We start from the raw sequence: 20,402 nt of genomic DNA on the forward strand, positions 1-20,402 counted from the left end.
CAAAGAACAGGAAACATTTCTAGTTGCTTTTAATTTTAGAGTAAAAATTTCGTTGTAAGTTTAAACAAAAAACAAATTTTTCCCGGCAAAGGAGAACTGAAACGGACAAACTCGTTCCAAACGAATTTTAATTCATTCGCTCTGACGAGCGGTTAACGCTCGAAACGTCAGCTTTTTCACTCTTTACCGTGGCCAATTTATAATTTCAACTTAGTTGATGCAAAGACTAGCAAAAACTAACGATAAAAACCGACGTTTCCGTGTCATCATGACGCCATTGTCAAGGAGAAATAAAAATAAAGTTTGTGGCAAGGTGTAACACTAAATTAGCATAAATATGTTACGAGCTAATTAAACAACCTTGCCACAAACTTTATTTTTATTTCTCCTTGACAATGGCGTCATGATGACACCGAAACGTCGGTTTTTATCGTTAGTTTTTGCTAGTCTTTGCATTTCTAAATCTTTATTGATAGGAACTTAGTTGATATAATCGAATTTCAAATTCGCCTAGGGGCCTCCAAAACGAAATATTTCCGGGAGAGAGAGGTTGAGAGAGAGCGAAATATTTCCGGGAGAGAGCGAAATTGAGCCGCACACAACTGAAATACAACGTCAAGTAAGTCTTTGAAAATATTTTTCGTCCAGTTTTCCTGTTTCGAATCATGTAATAGTCTTAATAGAGAAACAATTCTCAAAGAAAATCCAATTCCTTTGTATTTCGAATTCCATAGTCCCTAAGGGGATAAATATTGGTTGCGCTGGTAAATCAAGGCTGCCCAGTTTTCTTAGATCGTTCGCAAAACAAAATGCCGTTCGGAAAGAGCAACAAATTTATAACAAACAAAACCTCCATGAAATCAAACACACAAACCTATTGCAGTAATTTCCGATGGTTGACCGTCCTCCACACTTACTACATTCGGCTCCCATCACGGCTGTTTCGCGGTGGAAAGTTAGTTCGCGCATGCGTTCTACAAGAAACATCGAGTTTTAAAATTATTACTTCTCTGGTTAATACCAAATTATTCATTTGCATAAATCTGGCGTCCATGGCAACCACTCGGGCTAAGGTCTAGTTTAGCCAATGAAATCTTGCTGTATTTGTAATGTATGCGAGTGAAATTTAGCATGGCGGATTCATGCAGATGGACGAGGCACTTGCTGTCGAAAATTTGGGTAAAATCGGTTAAATTTTGCCTGTGTTCGACGAAAACGCGTTGCTATAGTGGAGCCCAACAAGCACACCCTATGAAATCGACTGAAAACTTTGATTTTGATTTGGAAAAGGCTCGAATTTTTTCCAGCAAAGCGAGAGTCATAAGAGAAGACGTCAAACCTTACTAAACAACTGACGGAGGTAAGTGTTTTAATCCGAATTGTTTTAAAGTCCATTCAAGGCGCTTTTAATATGTCAAGATCGGCCGTTATGCGACTCCATTTTGAATTTCAGAGGTACTGAATTTCGAGCAGAAAGTCTAATTTTGGTTCCAAAGAGTGCGGTCACACTTTTATTCGTCCAATAGAGAACTTAGCAAATAAATTACGCTAGATCTACGTATATAGTAAACGTTCTTAGTCAACAAACCAATACATTGCCACTGTAAAGGGAAGCGTTTTACTCATTCGCTCTTCGTTTTAAATTTCTCTCTTTAGGTTTGGGAGCTTTCCCTGCTAATTCTGGATTTGACGTAATCTCGTGTCCTTTTTCTTTACATCGTCAAAATGCTGAGACTGGGTTTTGAATTCGGAGTGTCTTCCTTCAATCCCTTGTTCACAATAGTATCCAAGACCCATGTGACTGTCGAAGGAAAGGGCACGCATGTTCTTCTAGCATATATAGCTTTGTTGTGATCATCATGTCTGGGAATTTTTCCCTAATGAACTGAAGAAATTTGTGATGTCTTCCTCTACAACAAGAACACAAGAAAAGGGGGAACAGTGAGACATGATCCTATTATTGTATTCATGTTTTCCATGAAAGGCAGTTATTCTTTCACTTACCTAGCTTATCAGTCTTGTCATCAATGAGCTATTTGAGGGTAGAAGTTATGTTACCTTGCAGCAAGTGTGTACATGGTTACAAATGAATGATTTTCCATGTTAAGCTTGTCTCTCCACATTCATTTTCTTAAGAATCTCATCCAAATGAATTGGTAGTGGTCCATTGGCTTTCTCAAAGGCAGCCAATTCCATTTGTTCATCTGTAAGCTTTTCCTATAATGTTGAGATAGTACTATTGAAATATGAACTACTTTACGTACTGTTCAGTAGCTATAATTTGATGGGTTGTTAAATTGATTTGTGCTAGTGTAATATTATAAATCAAACTATAACACAGAATCATAGCTTCCTTCACTAAAAAATTAAGATAGGTTTGAATCATGTGTGATGGGATTGGAGGATTGTACAGCTGTGATACTGGAAAACACAAATTGAGAAAAATTACCTCTTCCTTTGCATTTCTAAGGAGTGTGTCTATCTCCTCCTGTAGTAGTGTAAAGTAGGCTGGCATGATATTTACACTAGAATGTAGACTTTGTAAATTCAGCAACTCCTGTAAATAAATTCTTTTATCTTACTTTGTCCAATTCAATGTCTGGCAGTTTCTCATGAATCACTTTGTGATAAAACTTTTGTTGACTTGTAACAGAGCCATCTGCTACAAACTTTTCATAATCCTCTTGAATGTTTTCAAGGGTTGGGAGTTCAGTATGTCCATGTTTATGGCAAGAGACTTGCATCATTTTGGGATTTATCTTCCACCAATGACATAAATACTTGCCTGCAAATACAATTCTAATGGTGAAAACCTGTTTCACAGAAATAGTAATGTACAATACAGGCTACATTTAAGTTCTTTTAGTTGATTGCTCAATCATATAGTTATTAGTATGCATGAATTATTGTCTAGATCAGACCTGAGGCACCAGCTGTTCCAAAATCTTACATAGGGATTCAGACACCAAACAGGAAAACCACTTTCTTTTCACCTTAGAAATAGGGAAAATGTAAGAACAATTTAGTCAAAATTATGCTATTTCTAGTCTCATCATCTAGACAAATTAAAAGTGTAATACATTTTTTGTTACTCACCCCCAGGTTGTTTCTTTCAAGGTGTTTACTTGTTCTTTATACTTCATTAAGGCTGTCTTTAAATTGGCCCTCTATCTTTTGCATGGAACATAGCAAAGACAATGCCATTGTCTGGACTAATTGATACCGTACCTCTTTGCAAATTGGGCACATCTACTCATGCTTGATGTTTTCAACAAACTGTTTTGGTATATGAACTATATGAAATATTATTATGAAATATATGAACTTCATATATTTCATTGTAACAAAACTGTTTTTGGTAAAGAGGTTCTGATCTTCAATAACTTGGTAGATTCTTTACCTCCTCAGGAAATGAGAATGTGGCTGGGTGGTTGAAAGCTTAAAGTACTAGACATCCCTTCCACCATTTCTACTTGTTCCTTGGGTCCAGCAGAGTCCTCTGAGTTTTACTCCAGGTTTACTCTTCTTCTTCCTACCAGGTTTCTGATGATCTTTGAAGGAACTACAGATCTTATAGTTTCAAGTTCGTTTGTGTGGAGGCCACACATTGATTGCAAGGCATGTGCCTCTTAGAGCAACTTGAAGCACTTGTGGCAGAACTTGGGAGGGTACATGTCAAGGTCATCTTTACAAACACCAAAGGCTGTAAAATTATCTCTATCTTATCAGCGCAGAGAAAACTGTTCCCCTATCTTTTGTCTTCTACAATCGCTGTCCACAAATTCGGCAAATTTTTTGTAATAATTGTCGATGTTCAGAGAGACCAAACGTAGCCATCTAAATGTATATCCGAACCGAGTCCTAAATTAAACTTGGATGTGAGCAACGCAATACTAAATATTGACTAAAGAAATGTTTCGAAATTCCTTTTTGCGACCTTCTTGCTTCAGAAGGGTACACCCTTTGGGTTTTTACCTTGTTTCAGGAAGGGGTGTCTATCTCTCTCGATCAGTTCTTCAAGGGAGCGGGAATATTTGCAATTTTGTGTTATTGCTAGTAGCGCGTTCCATTTGAAGAGGAAGGGAATACTCGCAGTAAACCATGTGAATCGTGCCAAGAAGAACGATTTATCCACCAGATCAAAGAGAAAAATATAATTGAAAGGTTTATTGTCCCTGATCGTGATCGAAATTTCCACCAAAAGAAACGTCTTGTCCGTGCTATTTCCGTAGCTTCCCGTGACAGATCGATGACGTACAGTTTTTGGGGAGGAGATCACACGCATGTAGTACGACTTTCCTGCACGTAATAGATGGCCGTGGATATTTTAGCAGTTTGTCATACATCTTGTATTCTTTACTTAACCCATGGGTGAGCATGATTGTATCAAAAAGATAAATTGGCGTTGTTTAGGGGAATTTGTTCGAGGTCAAAGAGGAAATGGGCGCCATATTTACTATTTCGGTGGTGAAAAGTAATCGCGGATTACACTGCTCAAAACAATTCGGATTAAAACGTCTTTGTACAGAAACTTGCTGCAAAGGAGAGATATAAAGCCAGAGTTGTTTCTTTATTGACAGAAAAATTCGAATCAATCAGAATCTTGCCTGAAAATAAGAAGACCTCTAAGAGGTCATAAATCATTTCGCGTCAAAACAAGGTGCCTTTCAGCCGTCGCATAGTTAACTATCCCGCACACGCAATATTTCCTAGGCGAACATTAACCAGAGAAGCAAAAAAAAATGCATGCGCATAAGTTAGCTATTTCCTTGGACTCTGCGCATATATTTTTTGTGACTTAGTTATCAGTGGGTTCTTTCTTGTTGAGCCGTTCAGCGTACATTTTCAGCGGTTTCAAATTGAAAATGTAAATCTGACGTGCGCGAACTAAATTTCCACTGGCGGGCGTTTTTGAAACAGCCGGCCCTGGGGTGGGATGGGTGGGAAGGTGAGATCGATATGGACTGAAGAGGCTGCCAGGGGCGCCTGAGAAAATGCCGACGTCTGTTCTCAACCTTAAAACATCTCATTGTAACAAACCTGTAATTCAGCTCTCTGCAAAAGGTTTGAATAAGCATTAGTATCATATTAGTATAGTTCTCTTGGCTATTCTGGTTCTTATGGTTCTCTTGGTTCTCGTAATTCTTCTCCAGTAAGAACCTCACTACTGACGTCACGGAAATCGTATACAATTTAATGTAAATTAATAAACATCGAGACTCTATTCAGGTTGTGCCCATAGTTCTCTTGGCTATCCTTGTTTTCTTGGTTCTCTTGGTTCTTCTGGTACTTCTCGTTATTCTGGTTCTCTTGGTTCTTCTGGTTCTCTTGGTTCTTCTGGATCTCTTGGTTCTCTTGGTTCTTCTGGTTCTCTTGGTTCTTCTGGTTCTCTTGGTTCACTTGGTTCTTCTAGTTCTCTTGGTTCTTTTGGTTCTCTTGGTTCGTCTGGTTCTTTTGGTTCTCTTCGTTCTTCTGGTTCTCTTGGTTCTTCTGGTTGTCTTGGTTCTCTTGGCTCTTCTGGTTCTCTTGGCTCTTCTGGTTCTCTTGGCTCTTCTGGTTCTCTTGGCTCTTCTGGTTCTCTTGGTTCTTCTGGTTCTCTTGGTTCACTTGGTTCTTCTGGTTCTCTTGGTTCTCTTGGTTCTCTTGGTTCTTTTGGTTCTCTTGGTTCTCTTGGTTCTCTTGGTTCTTCTGGTTCTCTTGGTTCTCTTGGTTCTTTTGGTTCTTCTGGTTCTCTTGGTTCTTCTGGTTCTCTTGGTTCTCTTGGTTCTCTTGGTTCTTTTGGTTCTCTTGGTTCTTCTGGTTCTCTTGCTTCACTTGGTTCTTCTAGTTCTCTTGGTTCTTTTGGTTCTCTTGGTTCGTCTGGTTCTTTTGGTTCTCTTCGTTCTTCTGGTTCTCTTGGTTCTTCTGGTTGTCTTGGTTCTCTTGGCTCTTCTGGTTCTCTTGGCTCTTCTGGTTCTCTTGGCTCTTCTGGTTCTCTTGGTTCTTCTGGTTCTCTTGGTTCACTTGGTTCTTCTGGTTCTCTTGGTTCTCTTGGTTCTTTTGGTTCTCTTGGTTCTCTTGGTTCTCTTGGTTCTTCTGGTTCTCTTGGTTCTCTTGGTTCTTTTGGTTCTTCTGGTTCTCTTGGTTCTTCTGGTTCTCTTGGTTCTCTTGGTTCTCTTGGTTCTTTTGGTTCTCTTGGTTCTTCTGGTTCTCTTGGTTCTCTTGGTTCTCTTGGTTCTCTTGGTTCTCTTGGTTCTCTTGGGTCTCTTGGTTCTCTTGGTTCTCTTGGTTCTTCTGGTTCTCTTGGTTGTTCTGGTCTGGTTCTTCTGGTTCTGTTGGTTCTTTTGGTTCTCTTGGTTCTTTTGGTTCTCTTGGTTCTCTTGGTTCTCTTGGTTCTGTTGGTTCTTCTGGTTCTCTTGGTTCTTTTGGTTCTCTTGGTTCTTCTGGTTCTCTTGGTTCTCTTGGTTCTCTTGGTTCTCTTGGTTCTCCTGGTTCTTCTGATTCTCTTGGTTCTCTTGGTTCTTCTGGTTCTCTTGGTTCTTCTGGTTCTTCTGGTTCTTCTGGTTCTCTTTGGTTCACTTGGTTCTTCTGGTTCTCTTGGTTCTCTGGGTTCTCTTGGTTGTCTTGGTTCTTCTGGTTCTTCTGGTTCTGTTGGTTCTTCTGGTTCTCTTGGTTCTCTTGGTTCTCTTGGTTCTCTGGGTTCTCTTGTTTCTCTTGGTTCTCTTGGTTCTTCTGGTTCTTCTGGTTCTGTTGGTTCTTCTGGTTCTCTTGCTTCTTCTGGTTCTCTTGGTTCTTTTGGTTCTCTTGGTTCTCTTGGTTTTCTTGTTTCTCTTGGTTTTGGTTTCTTCTGATTTTCTTGGTTCTCTTGGTTCTTCTGGTTCTCTTGGTTCTTCTGGTTCTCTTGGATCTCTTGGTTCTCTTGGTTCTTCTGATTCTCTTGGTTCTCTTGGTTTTCTTGGTTCTTCTGGTTCTCTTGGTTCTTCTGGTTCTCTTAGTTCTTCTGGTTCTCTCGGTTCTTCTGGTTCTCTTGGTTCTTCTGGTTCTCTTGGCTTTTCTGGTTTTCTTGTTTCTCTTGGTTCTCTTGGTTCTTTTGGTTCTCTTGGTTCTTCTGGTTCTTCTGGTTCTCTTAGTTCTTCTGGTTCTCTTGGTTCTTCTGGCTCTCTTGGTTCTTCTGGTTCTCTTGGTTTGTCTGGTTCTCTTGGTTCTCTTGGTTCTTGTGGTTCTTGTGGTTCTTCTGGTTCTTCTGGTTCTCTTGGTTCTTCTGGTTCTCTTGGTTTTTCTGGTTCTTCTGGTTCTCTTGGTTCTCTTGGTTCTTCTGGTTCTCTTGGTTTTTCTGGTTCTCTTGTTTCTCTTGGTTCTCTTGGTTCTTTTGGTTCTCTTGGTTCTTCTGGTTCTTCTGGTTCTGTTGGTTCTTCTGGTTCTCTTGGTTCTTCTGGTTCTCTTGGTTCTTCTGGTTCTCTTGCTTCTTCTGGTTCTCTTGCTTCTTCTGGTTCTCTTGCTTCTTCTGGTTCTCTTGGTTCACTTGGTTCTTCTGGTTCTCTTGGTTCTCTGGGTTCTCTGAGTTCTCTTGGTTCTCTTGGTTCTCTGGGTTCTCTTGTTTCTCTTGGTTCTCTTGGTTCTTCTGGTTCTTCTGCTTCTGTTGGTTCTTCTGGATCTCTTGGTTCTTTTGGTTCTCTTGGTTCTCTTAGTTCTCTTGGTTCTCTTGGTTTTCTTGTTTCTCTTGGTTTTGGTTTCTTCTGATTTTCTTGGTTCTCTTGGTTCTTCTGGTTCACTTAGTTCTCTTGGATCTCTTGGTTCTCTTGGTTCTTCTGATTCTCTTGGTTCTCTTGGTTTTCTTGGCTCTTCTGGTTCTCTTGGTTCTTCTGGTTCTCTTCGTTCTACTGGTTCTCTCGGTTCTTCTGGTTCTCTTGGTTCTTCTGGTTCTCTTGGTTCTCTTGGTTCTTCTGGTTCTCTTGGTTTTTCTGGTTCTCTTGTTTCTCTTGGTTCTCTTGGTTCCTTTGGTTCTCTTGGTTCTTCTGGTTCTTCTAGTTCTCTTAGTTCTTCTGGTTCTCTTTGTTTTCTTGGTTCTCTTGGTTCTCTTGGTTCCCTTGGTTCTCTTGGTTCTCTTGGTTCCCTTGGTTCTCTTGGTTCTTATGGTTCTTGTGGTTCTTGTGGTTCTTGTGGTTCTTGTGGTTCTTCTGGTTCTTCTGGTTCTTCTGGTTCTTCTGGTTCTTCTGGTTCTCTTGGTTTTTCTGGTTCTTCTGGTTCTCTTGGTTCTCTTGGTTCTTCTGGTTCTCTTGGTTTTTCTGGTTCTCTTGTTTCTCTTGGTTCTCTTGGTTCTCTTGGTTCTTTTGGTTCTCTTGGTTCTTCTGGTTCTTCTGGTTCTCTTAGTTCTTCTGGTTCTCTTGGTTTTCTGGTTCTCTTGGTTCTTCTGGTTGTCTTGGTTCCTCTGGTTCTCTTGGTTCTTCTGGTTCTCTTGGTTCTTCTGGTTCTCTTTGTTCTTCTGGTTCTCTTTGTTCTCTTGGTTCTCTTGGTTCCCTTGGTTCTCTTGGTTCTACTTGTTCTCTTGGTTTTTATGCCTCTTGTGGTTCTTCTGGTTCTTCTGGTTCTTCTGGTTCTTCTGGTTCTCTTGGTTTTTCTAGTTCTCTTGGCTCACTTGGTTCTTCTGGTTCTCTTGGTTCTTCTGGTTCTCTTGGTTCACTTGGTTCTCTTGGTTCTTCTGGTTCTCTTGGTTCTCTTGGTTCTTCTGGTTCTCTTGGTTCTTCTGGTTCTCTTGGTTCTTCTGGTTCTTCTTGTTCTCTCGGTTCTCTTGGTTCTCTTGGTTCCCTTGGTTCTCTTGGTTCTACTGGTTCTCTTGGTTCTCTTGGTTCTTGTGGTTCTTCTGGTTCTCTTGGTTCTTCTGGTTCTCTTGGTTCTTCTGGTTCTTCTTGTTCTCTTGGTTCTCTTGGTTCTCTTGGTTCCCTTGGTTCTCTTGGTTCTACTGGTTCTCTTGGTTTTCTTGGTTCTTGTGGTTCTTCAGGTTCTTCTGGTTCTCTTGGTTCTTCTGGTTCTTCTTGTTCTCTTGGTTCTTTTGGTTCTCTTGGTTCCCTTGGTTCTCTTGGTTCTACTGGTTCTCTTGGTTCTTGTGGTTCTTCTGGTTCTCTTGGTTCTTCTGGTTCTCTTGGTTCTTCTGGTTCTTCTTGTTCTCTTGGTTCTCTTGGTTCTCTTGGTTCCCTTGGTTCTCTTGGTTCTACTGGTTCTCTTGGTTTTCTTGGTTCTTGTGGTTCTTCAGGTTCTTCTGGTTCTTCTGGTTCTCTTGGTTCTCTTGGTTCTTCTGGTTCTCTTGGTTTTTCTGGTTCTTCTGGTTCTCTTGGTTCTTCTGGTTCTCTTGGTTCTCTTGGTTCTTCTGGTTCTCTTGGTTTTTCTGGTTCTTCTGGTTCTCTTGGTTCTTCTGGTTCTCTTGGTTTTCTTAGTTCTTCTGGTTTTCTTGGTTCTTCTGGTTCTCTTGGTTCTTCTGTTTCTCTTGGTTCTTCTGGTTCTTCTGGTTCTTCTGGTTCTTCTGTTTCCCTTGGTTCTTCTGGTTCTCGTGGTTCTCCCTAGTATCCCTCCCGACAGAGCTGAATAACGTACACGCATGCGCCAGGTTTTGCCGCGGAAACACGGATTTTGAGTCGTTCGCATGGTTGATTTGCTATCCGGTTGCTTCGAGGCGTAGTTTTCCTTGCCGCTCTTGTTTCACAGAACAACCTCCAAAAATTTGGTACACCCCCTAAAAATTTTCAAAAATTTATTTTCTCTTTTAAACCTTTGGAAATAGGAAAGTGCCTTCGACGAAAACAGAGTTCCTCGGTTTTAAAGGTCAGTCCTTGTTATTTTCCGCTATTTTCGCTAAATTTTAGACCTAGCACACTTGAGCCCGCGTTGTTGACCGCATACCCGCTGACGTAGCATTTCATTATTCAGCTCTGTCATCCCTCCCATAATCTTTCTGTTCTAAGCCAGCAGTGTTAAATGGTCAGTACCTTGATCGGTACTTCATATATGTTTATTATACTTTTGCTGCTCATTTCCTAACTTTGGCGGGCTTCTTAATTGAGTTGAGAGCATGGACGGCGAGAGCGAAATTCGCAATGTTGAGAATTTGGAATTGAAACTAGCGAACATTGTGCTACCGTTCAAAGAGATTGTCCCGTTGGCTGCGAAGGAATGGCTAGAAAAAGTCGCTACAAGTCACGGAACCTCGCGAGAAATGTTGCTTTTAAGTGCTTTAACATCGCCGAGCGCGCTTATTTGGAAAGAGTACCTTGCAGGTATTTTCAACTTATGAGGAAAAGGGGAACCTTTTTACGGTTGTAATCGCGCCTTCAGGTTTTGGTTAAACACCCGCGTGCCACTTAGGATGCATCGATCCAATCGTAGAACATTTAGAACCAAAAATCGAAAAAAGCATTGTGATGGATGACGCGTCTTCCAACGGCCTGTTCAACCATTTTGTGTCAGGAGACGCAGTCCCCGTCCTCCGCATCGACGAGGCACATTCATTTTTGACGAAAATTACAAGTTTTTCTAAGTCTCCCCAAGCCAACCTGACGCTGGAACGCTTGTGCAAATGTTTCGACGGAGACTGCTGATGCGTGCCGAAGGGGAACAAAGGCAAACGCACAGGGATACCCTCGGCAAGAGCTTCACTTCTAGCATTCGCCACTCCCAAACATTTCCTCCAAACCTTTGGCCAAAGATTCTGTCTGCAGAGAATGGTTTTGCAGAACGAGTTCTTTTTTTCTACCAGAGAAAGAAGAGAAAGACTTGGAAGCTATGGCTCAACATAGTGGAGAATTGGAGGATTTTCCAATCCAGTCTTTAGATGGAGTGCTGGAGCAAACCTATGCTGAACACAACAACAACCCCCCAATAAAGTACACCCTTACTGCCACTGCACGGGAGGCATTTTTTAAGTTTGCAAAGCCACAAGATCATTTGGCTAATTCTCAAGGAGCTGCCATTGACGTTGAAGCCAATGTCAACAACTCCAAGCGAAATAAGCTTGTACTGCGCCTGGCGCTCAGGATGCATGTTCTGTATGACCGTCTTATAAAAGCATTAGAACTTCAGACAGGCCCAGCAAGCCATAGCATTGGCCTGAACACTTTAAATATGGCAATTGTTATGATCCAGAGCCTTGAAATTTACAAGGGAATGTCACGCATGGTAAGTGATACTGTATACTTATGAGGGGTCATCTCCGCCAATATCCTGTTTCAAATTCTGTTCTAAAAAACCTGTATGCTATTGCTTTTTATCAAATTCTTTTCAGAATAGAAATTGGTGAAACAGAATAGAAATTGGCGAAACAGAATAGAAATTGGCGAAAAAGAATAGAAATTGGCGAAACACAATAGAAATTGGCGAAACACAATAGAAACTGGCGAAACAGAATAGACTCTATTTCTATTCTGTTTTTCCGACGAACCGAGTGGAACCTGAGTAAGAGCCAGTTAAACATTAAAATTTATTCTCCCGATTCCCGGTCAAAGAAATTTAAAATTTATTCTTGCCTGATGACCAGTCTGTTTACCGACCGTAAATTAACTGTGTAATATCGAGAATCCGCCGACAGTTGCAAAATTTTGTAATTCGTTTTATTTTTTCAAAAGGACCCTTTTAATGCACCTTTTTCGAAAATTATATCAAAAAGTTCTATGCGCCTTTTTTTCTCCGAAAAAGCGAAAAGTTCGAGATCCGCCTGAATGGCCGTTGTCCTCCCCGCAAAGCAATGAAAAATGATACAACTTTGGCAACTTCGTACACTACAACGCGATGCAATCCCGCTTTTAAATTTTGTGTTCTAGCAGATGGTCCTTTTATCTCTTAGGAAATATTAATTTCTTGTTATTTTGTTACGTTCAAGTCTGAATAGTGACCCGTTGAAATAAAGTACTTTGGACGGCTGTCACGAGGTCAAAGCCAATCTTTCAACTTGGCCAGGAATGTATCAAATACATAACCTCTTGCGTGACAGCCGTTCAACGTACTTTATTTCAACGGGTCACTATTCAGACTTGAACGTAACAAAATAACAAGAAATCAATATTTCCTAAGTTTAAGTTTTAGGTATAAACCTATCACCTGCACAGCTACTCATGGGTAGAAGATTAAAAACTTCCCAACCAACAATGGTTGATTTGCTTAAACCCCCACGATCACAAGCAATTCAGCAACACTTTCAAAAGAGAAAGGAGAGAGAGAAGTCCTATTATGACCAACACAGTAGAAAAGAGTTGCCCCCCTTAAATCCAGCATATATCATATTTGAACTACGGCTTAGTAAATTAAAATGAGCATGATCAACGCGGCAGAGAAAATAGTATGCATAGTCTGTTTTATTAATATTTCTGTTTTGGTTGCTCTGTGCATATTTTACAGAAAGGTGTTGGAACATGTGGATTCCTGGATTTGGCAGTGATGAACTTCGATCGTTCAAGAAACAGGCCACTACAGAAGCTCACAAACAGGTCAGTGCAAAACAATTGTTCCGAATTCTCGCTACAAAACAGTGCCAACCTAGTCTTGTTTAAAAAGATTTTGATTAGGTGTCTAGCATAGCGCTTTTACTTTTTTTTGTTTTGTTTTTGCCTTTTTTGTTTTGTCCTTTTTTTTTTTTTTTTTTTTTTTTGCTTTTGTTTTGTTTTTTTTCCTTTCTAAGAATTTATTACTTACAGCTATTATCCATTAATTAGTGACTGCAGGGGCTCGCCCAAAAGGTGTCCTAGACTCTTGCGGGTTTCCTTTGGCAAAAAAGTTGGGCTAATTAATCGTGCGATCAATACACAATTGATTAGCCTGACACTTATATCGCGAGACAAATGATTAAACGTTGATTTAAATACTTTGAAACCACGATAAACAACAACATTTTCTATGTATTGGCTACTGTTTATCTCAGTTTCCTTTCCGCCCCAGTCTCTCTCAGTTTTACAATCTGACTTGGGCTTAGATGCATTTCGTGTGGCAGAGTTCCTTAATACGGGACCACTTTCGTTTGAAAGTATCATTGATTGGATCTGTTTTTACTTTGTTTCTGAGATATTTGTCCGCAACTTTTTTTTTATCTTACAGAGGTTGGCAATAATACGAAAATCAATGAAGAAGTAATAGAGGCGCGGGCAGCTTTTTGAAAGAGAAACTTCTAGTATGTTGCCTTGTACGGATATTGATACTTATGATGATGCATGATGTCAGAGGTCCTAGTTTTTTTGTTTAAGGGAAAGCTTATGGTCTGATGTTTCATTGGCATTTTTACGTTGGTTGATGACTTTCGTTGAGTTCGTCTTCAAATCATTGTGGTGACATCGAGAGAATTCGGGATAAATATCGAAGCCAATAAACTTGAACTGATTTGTAATTTTAAATAGAAGGTGCAACAACTTGGGGATTAAAGGCAATTGTATCAGAAGCAGTAGATAAAACCTTTTAATCCTTTACCTCCCAGGATTTGATCGTCAATTCTCCCCTCTGCTTGCTTCACATTTCCTTGCAAATTAGTTTCGAGAATTTGATGTTATATCAGGATAGCGGACCACTTCTAACTGATAAGGTTGAGTATTCTCGTTACCTGTTTGTTGAATAATGTATAGAGATTAGACGGAAAAGTTACTTGTTAATTACTTGTGGGAGTTATAAGATTAAACTCCAGAAGAAAAATCAGTTTCAGTGTGAAATACAGGAGAGTAAAATGCGTAAGCGCTCAGAAATCATTTTTTTATTTCTATGCTTCGCATGAGGAAAAGCCCCCCAAAGGACCAAAGGGGAATGTTTCAAGCAATTATTTGAGAACTTACAAAATGGCTTTGTACGAGCGGGTTATATACTGTGGTACATTGTACATCTGTTATCTACAAGGGCACAAAGATATTCACTAAATTTCTTTGTTCGATGATGATATTTCCACATCTCTTTTTATAGCTAAGTGATGTAGTTTTTTTCACTCGTTCCAATTCTGATCAAAGCAAATGACAAATTAAAAAGCTGTACCAATGAAAAATTTTCAATAAATGATAGCGCGCAGTTTTAATGTACGTTTTTCTAGGTGTTATTTCCCCTTCATCTTAGTGTGTGAGGAGTTACATGCAGACAAACTTACTAGGATCAAACCGTCTGGCTAGGGCGTGGTTCGGTGCGTGCGAGAACCTCCTTGATTGGTTAAGGGGACACCTCCTGAGGCCGAGCCTGAGGCCTCCCAAACAAGTTTTAGAGTTGTAACGAGACGATGAAGTTTACCGCGCGAGCTGGTCCCTTTTATTAGCGCTGAAAGACGCGCGTTTCTCCGCTCCCGGAAAGATTGGAGACGAATTGGGGGGAGGTTTGCCGGGGTCTGGTACTGATTATCATTACCAGTGCCAGACCCCCTGGCAGACCTCTCACCGACTCGCGTTGCTCAAGGCCTCGCAATTTCCCGCGGGCGAAGAGCTAGTGCCGAAGCGTAGATAGTAAGAAGGGCCTGCGTCGACCATCACTCTCTGATTGGCCAACTGGACCATGTGTGCACTTCATTTATCAATTTTTTATAAGAATTTTTATTGAGCATTTGTTTGAAATAGAAAATCTTAAAAACAATTTTCACAATAAATATCTCAGGGTATGGGGTCCTCTGGGGCGATTTGAGGACTTGTAATGCAATATGACAAGAAAAAAATACAACCAGCCAATGTGTGAAACGTTCCCGCTATGTAGAACGTCAGGGAATATGATCCGGATACGTCGGCCAGGAAACCTGGGGAAAAAGGATAAAGGAAATTGATGAAAGGAACTACTTTGAATAGGTTTGGGCGGTATGTTTCAAGATGCTGATAAAAAATCAATTTACGAAAGAAAGAGGCTAGAGTCTGAACTCCGTAGAAAGAATGTATTAACTTGTTAAAATAAGCACACCATTCAGCTCGAATAAAAACTCTAACTTCTTACAATTCCAAAGAAAGGGATAACAAATTTGCTTGAACATATGCAGGCAGGGATATGTACTCAGTCACCAACTGAACTGAAATCCACTCACCTCCAAAGGGGGGACCTACTGCTAATGCAATCGCTAAACAGAAGTGGAAGAATCCAAATCCTTGAGACCGTTGTTTTGGGGAGAGTGTTGCCATCGTGAAGATGTTCATTGAAGAGACTATAGCTCCGTCGGCAACAGCGTAGGCGACTAAACAGGCCAACAATTGGTTGTACGACTTCGTTAAGGTGGTTAAAGCTGCAGTTACTCCAGGAACGAACACGGCCACTTGCATAATTAGCCTTGGATACGATCTATCCTTGTCAAACACGTGACTTGTGAAGGCTCTCGTAGCAACTGTCACTATGCCATTCCAAAAGTACATCATAGATGCGCGGTTTGCGTCAAGGCCACGTTCGTGGCAGTATTCTGCCTGCAAGAGAGCAAAAGTTATCTCAGCTAACTAGCATAACTGATGGGAATTGCTTTACAGGAGCACCTAATTATCTGATGAGCTTAAGTGTTGGGGATTGGTTTATAGTGAGCACCCAATGGTTCTTCCTTTCTCTCCTGCTTTTTCTACAAACTTAAAAGAGGGTAAAAAGCCGAACCCCCTTTGTGGGCACCACCTTTTTCATTCGTGCTCAAGTAGTAACCTACTCTCGCTACAATTTAACAAGAATCCTGTTTAACAAACAAGATGAAAAGACTCGCTTTTATACTTCTTCGTAAATAGTGATAAAAATTCAAACAGATTTTAAAGACAAAGTTATGCAGATATATTTTAAAGTCAAATTTTTCTGTAAAATAACCCGGCGTTTCCACGTAACCTTGACGCTGTTATCCGGAGGATGATGATTATTCTAAGAGAGCAAGGAGTCCTGATAAATTTGAATGAGTTAATACCAGGCAGCACCAAACAGAAATAGCATGACACGAATAAGTAACGGCGTTGCGATAACACTGAAACGTCAAGCTATAGTAAAGTAGAGACTATTGCTATATCCCACGAAAGCAAGCTTGCTGTCCCTCCTTTCCTATCCCTTCAAGCATTTCGACAAGGTTTCCTATGGGTTAAGTGGTACTCATTTTATACTGAAAAGGTGCAACGCAAGAGCAAAGTATGTTTCTCAAAATTTTCTGGAGAGAATGCGAGTAACACGCTTCATTAATTCACAACAACTTACCTACCATGTGAACTAAAGGGACAGTAAGACTGCAGAAGCACGCGGTACTTCCTATCAAGTGGACAATGTATTGCTTATTTTTCAAGTATGAAAAATCAAGAGTCGACCACAACTTTGATGGCTTCTTGACTTGGTCAGTACTCTCTTGGTCGTTTTCTACTATGTTCAAGCTAAATGAACAAGACAATGTGCAAGTTGCGAAGGACATCCCTGCCATGGCAATAAATGTGACTCTCCAGGAGCTCACTGACATCAAGGCCTGAATGATGGGGCTCATTACAATTAATCCCCCTCCGCACCCCATGAGAACGAGCCCTGTTGCCAAAGAGCACTTCTTGATAAAGAAGGTAGGCACGATAGTTAGCACAACAAAGTAGGTGCAGCAACTCCCAAAGCCAAGCCCAACGCCAAACGTGAAGTACATCACGGTCAGATTTGGGGCTTGCGAAGTAGCAAGGAGGGCCACGGTGGAGATAATACCCCCGACAATACCAACTGTACGGTGATTGAATCGATCACATAGAAGTCCTACAACTGGTCCAAACAGACTGCCGCATGCATATGACAGAGAGCCAACCCAAGCTGTTGGAAGAGAAGAAAGAATATAAAATAGTATTGGGTAGCTCGGTATCAGATGGTGGATTTTCCTCTCTTAGCTCATGACAGAAACCTACGCTGAGATTTTTTTTCAATAGAAAGTTGAGCAACAGGCCGTTCATCTCATGAGAACTCAAATGTTGTAATTGATTCGGCAGTACTCATTCAAAATTCAAAAGCAGTAGAGCCTTGCTCATTTGAAATTATTCCTGGAAATTCATCCAGTAGTATCTGAGCAACTGCACACCTACCCCTCCCCTAACCCATTGTCACCCTTAACTTGTCATCAATTGACTGTCATTGGGTTAGGGGAGGGGTAGGTGCGCATTTGTAGTATCTGAGCAATTGCACACCTACCCCTCCCCTAACCCAACACAAACCCTAACTTATTATCAGTTGACTGTTATTGGGTTAGGGGAGGGGTAAGTGCACAGTTGTAGTATCCGAACAACTAAAAACCCACCCTTCCCCTAACCCAACAGAAACCCTGACTTGTTATCAGTTGACTGTTATTGGGTTAGGGGAGGGGTAGGTGTGCAGTTGCTGAGATACTGATATTGATCCCAAATCGTCATAAAAATGCTCACGAGAAACCTATATGCAAATTATGATGGAAGGTGTCATCCACAGCCTTGGCCTGCTATTATTTACCGGCCTAAACCACGATCAAATATCATGTTTAAGTCAGGGTATATATCTGGTAGTATACCTCGTCTTTATATTAGATGCATAGACATGAAATTTCTTGTACAATTTACCAGAACGAATCACGCATCCCAGAAAGGGAATGTTAACCGACACGTCGACGTTATTTCCTACCTGTCTTGGCTTTTCCTTCTTTGAATTCGTGCAGTAGCACTGGGAATAATAGACCGTAGGAATACGAACAGCCACCGGCAATCAAAATGCTCAGAAACCCACAGAAACATACAAAGTAAGCATACGGGCCGTCAGGCTTCTTACAGTCCTTCAGGAATCGCGAAATCCGCCTGAAATCTTTGGAACCTTGCTGATGTGCTGTGGTCTTTATAATTGGTGTTGGCAGGCCGTACTCTCCTTGTCCTTCCATCCACGCGAGACTATGAGTAAGAAAATAAAATCCTGCATAAGGCTGTTATTGTAACTCGTGCGAGAAAGACACAACATGTGCTTTGATAGATGAGTGTCTACCTATTTACCCAAAAAGTCTACAACGCAGTTTTTTTTGTTATCCCTTTTGCTCTCAAGACAATAAAAACACGATATGAAATGAGTATTTTTAACCAAAGATCTCAATTCTCAACACTTAACAGACTAAAAAGAACCGGATTGATTTGAACTGAAGAAGTTCATCAAAGCCAGAGTGATGTTTTCCAGTCGTTTCGTACCCACGGCCTTTTCGTACCCAGTCGTTTCGTGCCCAATTACAGACGATTCGTGCCAGGATACCAATACATTCTTGTAATTTATTTTTTACTAGATTAATCATTTTTCTGATTTAATATTGCACTTAATTTTTTCCTGTTTATTCATTTATGATTCGCTGTTTTTTTCTTTTTTCAGCTGTTTTAGTTATTATTTATTGTGAAATTTAGGTAACCATTCAGTGAGGGAAGTTGTTTCCTGTCAAGGGTTTGCTTGTCAATACTTGTCTATACTTCTTGTCAATGGGAAGTTTGGCTCGCAGTGGAGGTAGGTCTTCATGTCACGGATGAGGAAGTTTTGCTTTTTACTTCGATTTTTACGTCATTTCACCTCGTGGATTTGCGAAGCGTAAGAACGAATATTAAATGCGTGGATCACATACTTCGTGGCGTTGGCAAGGCCTCAGGAGTCTGGGGAGAGCATGCGTCTTATTAAAGATGGCGGACTGAATGCGCACTTACACCATGGAATAGCCAATACATCAGAATTTGAACTACTGACCATTCATTCTTAAAACTTACTCCAAAGTTTAGGAGGGTAGGAATTAGACATCGAAGTTATTTGGGAACCTATGATTTGATCCGGCGAGATGAACCGCAACAAATGCAAATGATTCATGCCAGATTGTCTTTACTTATTGGACCACTTTGGGATTGGGATACTTTCCTTTCATACTCTGGGATTGAAACAGTTAATCGCGCGTGGTGAAATAATGAAACACGTGTGGTGGCGGCCTTGTCTTTTTATCGCCCCCTTCTGTTCGTTTTGCTTGACCTACGTAGATACCGCCTCATAACGTGACTCAGTACCCTAAGGCAAAAACGTGAGTGCATAGCTGACGCCATCATTTCGGATCGATATCACTACCTGAGCAAATGTGCACTTACTCCTCCCTACTTCAACTTTAACACCTCACCTGTTATCAGTTGACTGTTGTTCATGCGCCTGTCAGTGTGGTCTGGGAGGGGAAGGTTCACAGATACTTAGATACTAGGGACCTTAAGAAAAACCACGACGGCGACGGCAACGAGGACGTGGAAAAACAAGAGATCTAATTGGCAGAACGTGCGTTTTGAAACTTTGTACATTTCTTGGCCGTCCAACAACGTGAAATCGCCAAAATTTGCATCGTCTGCGAACCGAAACCGCGACGGCAAATTATTTTAATTTCCATTTGCAACTCAACGGCTACTTTACACGTCATGCTGAAGCTGAGCTGTGGCGCTGTATGAGAGTAAGCTCCTGTAGCCATTTTTGAAATTCTAGCTAAGAGTAGAAATTCATTTTTTAATCGAAGTCTTCGTTGGCGTCGCCGTCGGGGTTTCTTAAGGTCCCTAATGTCCCTACTTACCTTGGTCCACCGTTTCCACGGAATCCAAGGTACGTCAGTTGCTCAGCCACCTTTTTCACAATTTTGCTTTGCCGAAGTTTGAATTTTCGTCGGTAAGTTCGTTCTTTTCATTTTCTTTTAATGGATTTGTCTTTTAGAACGCTTTGATTTGTAGATGCGTTCGTACTTTTGGTTTGAAGTTTCATTTCGTTCAGTACCTGTCTTGTCACGTGACATTATGGTACTGAAGGCGATTAACAGGATGCTTATGTAAAAATAACGGAAAAGTTTTTAGTTGCTGCCTCATTTGATACGGTTATTTAGACTCTGATACGAATATAAGTTTTTTTAGACGGATCGCGAATATTTGCGATTGCAGTTTCCCTACACAGATTATTGCGCTATGTACGAAAACTCATAGTCACGGGATGCGAGTGTAGTCGTCGAGGACTATCGATTTATTATTTCATACATTGGTCAACTAACCTTTGTGGATTCTTGAAACCGGCCGTTTCTGAATTTAGAGGTACCCCGTGTATGTTTCTCCAGACTCTGGCAAAGTCAATCGCTTCACTGAGCTAATCGAATCAATGGTTTGGTACTTATGCCGTGTGTTTCAACAATTCTGTTATAGATTCAACATGTATCTATGGTTGAGTAATTAGGCGTGAGTTATTTTCATATCGAACAATACATGCTTTTCCAGGGTCACGTTGTCAATGCAAAATGTTTTTTCCGAAGAAAATCCATAATTCTCAGGAAATGTGTACGTTGCTTCTCACATTGTACTAAGACATGACCACTTAAGTTCAGTCATGACTAAAGTTATTTGTGTGAGTCTGATGCGAATTACAAAATAAAGATTTTTAGATCTGCGTTTTGTGTATTAACCACAAACGTCAAACCGTGGTTGGCAGTTTGATGTTAGAAATGAGAAGTTTCGAAATGTTCAGCCTTTTAT

The 20,402-nt window shown here is 40.7% G+C and overlaps 4 protein-coding genes and 1 long non-coding RNA gene across 5 annotated transcripts in view; 2 read left to right on the plus strand and 3 right to left on the minus strand.

Annotated features, from left to right (window-relative positions):
• Positions 1 to 956, minus strand: part of LOC111342049 (uncharacterized) — a 19,526-nt gene extending 18,570 nt beyond the window's left edge. The window contains exon 1 of the mRNA XM_088729973.1: positions 875 to 956. Coding sequence (XP_088586099.1) covers positions 875 to 933 — 59 coding nt within the window. The 5' untranslated portion in view covers positions 934 to 956. The remainder of the gene's footprint in view (positions 1 to 874) is intronic.
• A 53-nt stretch (positions 957 to 1,009) lies between these two features.
• On the plus strand, positions 1,010 to 2,581 carry LOC148725605 (uncharacterized). Its single transcript, XR_015990511.1, has 2 exons — positions 1,010 to 1,360; positions 1,657 to 2,581. It is a non-coding gene; the product is annotated as an uncharacterized LOC148725605 (long non-coding RNA).
• Positions 2,582 to 9,571: 6,990 nt separating this feature from the next.
• LOC148725606 (uncharacterized) lies at positions 9,572 to 14,012 on the plus strand. The gene is made up of 3 exons (XM_088731671.1): positions 9,572 to 11,145; positions 12,361 to 12,449; positions 13,054 to 14,012. The coding sequence occupies exons 1-3, from the start codon at positions 10,753 to 10,755 to the stop codon at positions 13,064 to 13,066; spliced, it is 495 nt and encodes a 164-aa protein (XP_088587797.1). The 5' UTR covers positions 9,572 to 10,752; the 3' UTR covers positions 13,067 to 14,012.
• Positions 14,013 to 14,369: 357 nt separating this feature from the next.
• Positions 14,370 to 15,350, minus strand: LOC148725607 (monocarboxylate transporter 10-like). The gene is made up of 2 exons (XM_088731806.1): positions 14,987 to 15,350; positions 14,370 to 14,707 (listed from the first exon to the last, which is right to left on the minus strand). The coding sequence occupies exons 1-2, from the start codon at positions 15,309 to 15,311 to the stop codon at positions 14,568 to 14,570; spliced, it is 465 nt and encodes a 154-aa protein (XP_088587932.1). The 5' UTR covers positions 15,312 to 15,350; the 3' UTR covers positions 14,370 to 14,567.
• Positions 15,351 to 15,557: 207 nt separating this feature from the next.
• Positions 15,558 to 20,310, minus strand: LOC148725608 (monocarboxylate transporter 14-like). The gene is made up of 4 exons (XM_088731518.1): positions 19,928 to 20,310; positions 17,527 to 17,786; positions 16,111 to 16,692; positions 15,558 to 15,607 (listed from the first exon to the last, which is right to left on the minus strand). The coding sequence occupies exons 2-4, from the start codon at positions 17,774 to 17,776 to the stop codon at positions 15,558 to 15,560; spliced, it is 882 nt and encodes a 293-aa protein (XP_088587644.1). The 5' UTR covers positions 17,777 to 17,786; positions 19,928 to 20,310.
• Between the last annotated feature and the right edge of the window lie 92 nt (positions 20,311 to 20,402).

This window comes from Stylophora pistillata, chromosome 8 (genome assembly GCF_964205215.1).
Source record: "Stylophora pistillata chromosome 8, jaStyPist1.2, whole genome shotgun sequence".
Lineage (NCBI taxonomy): Eukaryota > Metazoa > Cnidaria > Anthozoa > Scleractinia > Pocilloporidae > Stylophora > Stylophora pistillata.